Source organism: Calliopsis andreniformis, chromosome 6 (assembly GCF_051401765.1).
Source record: "Calliopsis andreniformis isolate RMS-2024a chromosome 6, iyCalAndr_principal, whole genome shotgun sequence".
NCBI lineage: Eukaryota > Metazoa > Arthropoda > Insecta > Hymenoptera > Andrenidae > Calliopsis > Calliopsis andreniformis.
Window position 1 is genome coordinate 12,771,198 of NC_135067.1, and position 5,809 is coordinate 12,777,006.

Consider the following 5,809-nt stretch of genomic DNA (forward strand, 5'->3'; position numbering starts at 1 on the left):
TTTAAAGTAGGACTATGACAAGCAAAAAAAGGTGTGTCTTCAATCATAATGTATGATGTTTCAATCACGAAGCACAAACAATGTTAAGGAAAAAATAGCTGAAAGATCAAATGACTTTTTTCTCCAAATTTAATCGAATTTCAAATGCCACATAAGAAACTTTAAAGTTTGTTAGAATTTGACGACACGAAATTGAAGATTGAAAATTAAGCTTCTACAAAAAGTACCTCTATAAATAAAAAACCTCCTCTATCTCCATTACAAACTAAGAAAATAATGATTCCTGATTTCTCAATCTCTAAATCTCAAAATCTAGAGAATCTCAGAATCTCTAAGTTACCAAATTCGCAAAACAAATCAAATCTCAGATCTCGAAAGGACCTCAGAATTCTCACCATGTTTGAGCTACCAACAGGCTATCATTTCGCTCAATTACGTTCGAACGATACTCTTCAGCCTAACAACGATCCTTAAAGAGATTAATTAATTAGGATTCCACGGGGACAGTGGTGCTTGAGCAAAGCTGATCAAACGGCTGGTGGCGGTGCTCGACAGAATATGAAACAGCTGAAAAAAGGGCAGAGGAAGGGAGAGGAAGCGAGAGAGTTAAATCAAGAAGTGGCAGATAAGAAGGCCTCGTGTACTCGTTTATAAATGGGGAGTTATACAGTGGCGGTGTTCCTCAGTCCCTGAAGAGCATTCGCTGCGCGCTATAGGAAGAGTTCGCGAAGAGTTCTTGCGCTGATTTCCTTCTCCAGGACAGCAAGAAACGCTATGAAGCACTCGAGACATTAATTTTGACAATTGACATCGAGATTTTATAAAGGATATTAAGATACCTTCTAAATTTTAAAATCTGCAGCAGTTTCAAATTCGCTGCCAAGTCGTCAGGGAGGATGATGGAGTGAAGAATTGAAGAAAAAGTGACAAGAGGATTTGGAAGATTGAAAAACGCAAATGAAAGAAAGTTAAATGACAGGGAAAAGAATATGAAGAAAGTACCATTGAGAAACTCGTAAATCAATGAGAGTCTTTGTGCATTGTTATCATTGACCATTGGAAGATTTCAAGAAAATCGAAGAAGTTAGGTATCAATATAAGGAAGCATTAAATTCTTCTTCAATGAATCAACACATAATACTCCATCTCCTTAACAAATAAAATTGAACACGAATCTCAATATAAAACCACTTCTCGAATGCCTAGAAATGCATATCGTAAAGAGAGTCCAAGAAGAAAAAAAACATTGTTCAAGACAATGCACCGAACATCACCAACAGATAGCATTTTATTATCACTAATAATAAAATACCAGCTCGCAAAACCCTAAAAAATGTCAGCTCTACTCCCATAAAAAAACAATTCAAATCTCTGCCATAAAAAAGTATCACATTAAAAAAACTCAGGATTTCCATGAAATCAGAAAATCAATTACATTCAATAAGACAAGGTCGAAGTTCACAAGACCCCCGATAGTTCTCGGCGACCACTGTCGCAAGAATCTGGGAGCCTCGAAAAGGCTCCCTTCTCAGTCGCTACGAAAAGGTCCACGAAGGGGGACGGTCTTTGCTTGGCCCAAGCCGACGGATTGTCCGTTTTTTCGATGTGCACGAGATCAAAGGCAAGAAAATTGGTGGAAGAAACGCGTAGAGCGAGTGGCCACTAACGAACGAACAAAAAGAAGAAACGGAGAGCGAGTTCAAGTGGCTCGTCGGATAAGGAGCCCCCGTGCACTTAATCGTACCAGACGTTGTCGAGCCTCGTCGCAACGACGATCGAACGCGCGTGAATCGAGAACTGTTTTGCATGTCGAATAATAGAAGTTTGCGTAACGTTCGGCTCGGTCGGCTTGGTGGAATAATTTATCTTGAATAGGTTATCGAGTCAAAATTTATTCGGAGCATTGTCACTTTCGTATTTGTAAATTAAGTTGAGAGACTCTAGGACCTAGGAAGTGTAGTCTTTCTTTTTTATTTGGTATTTTATTTTGTTTCATATATAAAAGTTGGTGATTTGAATAGAGAAGAGAAAGTAAGAAGTATTATTTTGCTCGTGAAGTGAATTAGTGAATCGATTGGCGATAGCGGAGAAAGGATTGATAAGAGCACCCTTGCGTGCTGAAGAGAGTGACATTATCTTGTGTATGGATGGTAGAACTACTTTTGTCTTAATTAGCGTGTGTTGTGAGACTTCGAAACTTAGGGAGTAATTAATTTAATAATTTTTTCTTGGGTTTTTGTTCTAGACGTCGATGAAACACTCTTCATGGAGCCAAGGAGGATCGGACGGTGTCTGAGTAGCATTCTACCTTGTGAATCTAAAGCTACTTTGATGAAAAAATTTCGTACTTCGGAGGCAATATTTTTTGGGAAATTTAGAGAATAGTTGAAGAAGGATTAATCGTATTTTAAGTAAATCTATCACACTAAAATATAAAAAAATATTCAGAATGAAAAAATCGTAAATGAGTCGCGATTTCAAGTGAAGACAATGAACGATATTAAAAAAAGTGTGTAAATAAATTACTATTATTTATCATAAATTATGAGATCCTATATAAATTTCTGACGATCTATTTTTATTTTTATTCTAGCTCTATATGATAATGAGATAATACAATGAACGTATTATCACCATTAAATGCAGGTGTTCTTAAAGATGCAGTTTCCTTTTCTTAAAAGCGCACTTACTCTGCTTTGTATTTTACTTTGTGGCGACACGTCATTGCGAAAAAGTGCATAAATTAAATACAATAAAAAATGGACGGCTCTGTGATAAATGCCACAATTTTGGGAGGTGAGAGTCTGAAGCACTTTCCTCGATCAGTTACAATCGTGGCGGCTGTTTGTGCGATCATCTTTAGTATTATCGGTGTCGCAGGTAAGATTCAATTTGCATTCATATGTAAAGTACCTATACGTTACACAGAATAAAAGTTGCTGTCATAAAATTTACTCGTGCGATAAAATTGGGGGACTATAATAATGTTGTGAAATTCAGCCATAATATGTTTAAAATTAAAATGAAATGGAATACGACATTGAAGTCAGACAAAGAAAGAATTGTGTACAAAAGGGTGAAGAAATGTATGAAAGTATTCAAATTAAATTACAGCGAAATTGAATTGAAATTGTGGCCCTTGAAATTTAATTTGAATTGAAATTTTGGCCCTTGAAATTTAATTTGAATGTAAAATTAAACACAGTAACATCTGAAGTACGGTTTATAAAATGGCACCTTTTGGAACTAAATTAATTATGAACTAATAAGAATTGAGAATTATTCAGATTCAGACTATGAAGAAGATATTCTGGGTATTCACATGTAGCTTCAAGCCACATACATTAATCCCTAATTACACGCCTGAATTCTATGGTCGTGTTAACTTCTTGTTAACCCATGGGTGTCCTTTCTCGAGTTATGGCTATTAACGCTCTTAATGTATGCCAGAGAGTGTCAAGAATTAAAATGATTAATATCGCTTTTTTTAATTGTTCTTATGACCATTTCCTTTATGGGTCACACATGTGATAGTTCACGAGCGATTACTACTTATCTCAATCAGATGTTCCCATTACTATTCAGATTAAATTTCGATATTTTATGAAACTTTAACCTGGGGATTAAAAAACCAAATTCGAAACATTTTTAAAATGTAAACAGCAATTGAGGGAACACGAATTCCCAAATTAATTTGAACAAATTCTTTTAAATTGCAGGTAACCTGGTAACAGTAATAGCACTGTTAAAATACACGAGGCTGAGACGACACGCTACGACTGCATTCGTTATAAGTCTCAGCATTTCGGACTTGATTTTCTCCGCGGTGAATATGCCGCTGACCGCGAGCAGATATTTAAACGAGGCGTGGGTGCTGGGCGAAACCCTGTGCAAAATATTCCCGCTATTTTTTTACGGGAACGTCGCAGTATCTTTGCTCAGTATGGTGGCGATCACGATAAATCGGTTTGTATTTTAATCTATACAAAGAATTCATGCGGACTCAGAATTTCGTAACCTTGAGTCTCAGTATCTTGAATAATGTCAACTTGTTTCGCTACATCTTTCAAGCAGAACAATACGCCGATAAAGTTCAGTAACATTTATCTCCATTATTTACGATACAGTTCACATTTAAATACGCTGATCAAATGTACTGTCAACTTTACAAGCTCAGCACTTCTCCCTGGAATTTAATCACTGACTTATTACTCATCCCAATACATAGTATCAAATGTGCGTTCGATAAATGTCGCGGCAATAGGCGGCTCTCGATACTGTATACAGTTACAATCAATATTTAATTATTGCGAAAGAAGAATCGAAGAATAATTTAAATTATTTGGAGTCAAATCTTTCCTATCTTTACTTGCAGGTATAGAATTTTGATAAAAGAAATATAAATTTTTTACATAAAATTTGCAGTATTCCTTGGTCAAATAAATGAGTCTCAGATAATTTCAATTTTAATTCTCAAAAATTTCACATATAGGTATTGTCACTATACTATCCAACACCAACAGCAAAAAGAAAACAAATCTAGCAAAATTTGACTAATAAAATCTCCCGTTTCAGGTACATTCTAATCTCGAGATCAGACATATACGCGCAACTCTACACCACCCAACGAATCATCCTGATGCTGATTATCATCTGGACGCTAAGCTTCTGCCTGCTACTGCCACCATTGCTGGGATTCTGGGGCACATTGGGTCTCGAGCCATCGACATTCTCTTGCACCATCCTCAAGAAGAATGGCAGTAGCCCCAAGAAGTTCCTTTTCGTATTGGGATTCATAGTACCCTGCGTGGTGATCAGCGTGTCCTACCTGTGCATCTATTGGCGCGTGAGGAAGAGCAGGAAGAACCTGGAGGCCCACGCAGGCGTGTCGAGAAGAAAAGCTGGGGGATTTCAACGCAGAGAGGACTCGAGAGTGACCAGACTGATGCTGACTATATTTCTCTGTTTCCTTCTGTGCTTCATGCCGCTGATGTTAGTCAACGTGATCGATGACAAGATCAAGATACCCATTCTTCATGTCATCGCCTCGATCCTCGCGTGGGCCTCCTCCGTGATCAACCCTTTCATCTACGCTGGTACTAACAAGCTTTATAGAGAGGCCTATAAGCAGATTCTGTGCCCAGTTTCTAGTAAGACACCAATGATCGGACCGAAACCGACGCATTCCCACTCGAGCAAGGTCTCGACACCACAGGCGACTTGAGAGAGAGTGAATGAGCACTTTGCTTTTGGGAGAGATTCTTAGAGAGTAAAAGGGATTTTAGTGTCTTTGGGATTCGAAGGTTTGTGTATTATTATGACAAGTTTGAATCTTGGACATGTATACGTATGGTACATTTTGGGCTATTTAAACGGTTTTCAAGTGTTGAATATACTGGATTGAAATGGAGTCTAGTGTGCAGCAGTGGTGATTTGAGTCGATTGTGAATAAATATTATATAATTTTTAAATTTGTATAAATAAAAAAACATTTGGAGAAAGATTTGTAGCCATAAAGCACCATTGAATAGTAAAAGAGAAGTTTAGAGACATTGTATCAATTTAATTTTAATTGTATATTACTTTTAGATAATTCTCTTAAAAATGAGTAAATTGTATAATTATCGCATACGTATTTGTAATTCATTGGGCATTCGATAGTGTAAGCTTAAAAAAATATTATTTCGTAGTTAGAATTCTACTTGGAAGCGTTATTGATTATAATGCAAGTATTACGTTCATTTTACTCGTATCCAAATAATTTGTAATGTTAAATTATTATTTTATTAATCCAATATGTCGTAATTCG

At 36.6% G+C, this 5,809-nt stretch overlaps 1 protein-coding gene across 1 annotated transcript; it reads left to right on the forward strand.

Annotated features, from left to right (window-relative positions):
• The first annotated feature begins 2,747 nt into the window (after positions 1–2,747).
• On the forward strand, positions 2,748–5,510 carry Tre1 (Trapped in endoderm 1). Its single transcript, XM_076380667.1, has 3 exons — positions 2,748–2,880; positions 3,720–3,966; positions 4,576–5,510. The coding sequence occupies exons 1-3, from the start codon at positions 2,760–2,762 to the stop codon at positions 5,222–5,224; spliced, it is 1,017 nt and encodes a 338-aa protein (XP_076236782.1). The 5' UTR covers positions 2,748–2,759; the 3' UTR covers positions 5,225–5,510.
• The last annotated feature ends 299 nt before the right edge of the window (positions 5,511–5,809 follow it).

Coding starts and splice junctions, on each gene's coding strand:
- Tre1 (XM_076380667.1), top strand. CDS start 2,760: ATGGACGGCTCTGTGATAAATGCCACAATTTTGGGAGGTGAGAGTCTG. Junction 2,881..3,719: donor TAGTATTATCGGTGTCGCAG/GTAAGATTCAAT, acceptor TTTAAATTGCAG/GTAACCTGGTAACAGTAATA. Junction 3,967..4,575: donor GTGGCGATCACGATAAATCG/GTTTGTATTTTA, acceptor CTCCCGTTTCAG/GTACATTCTAATCTCGAGAT.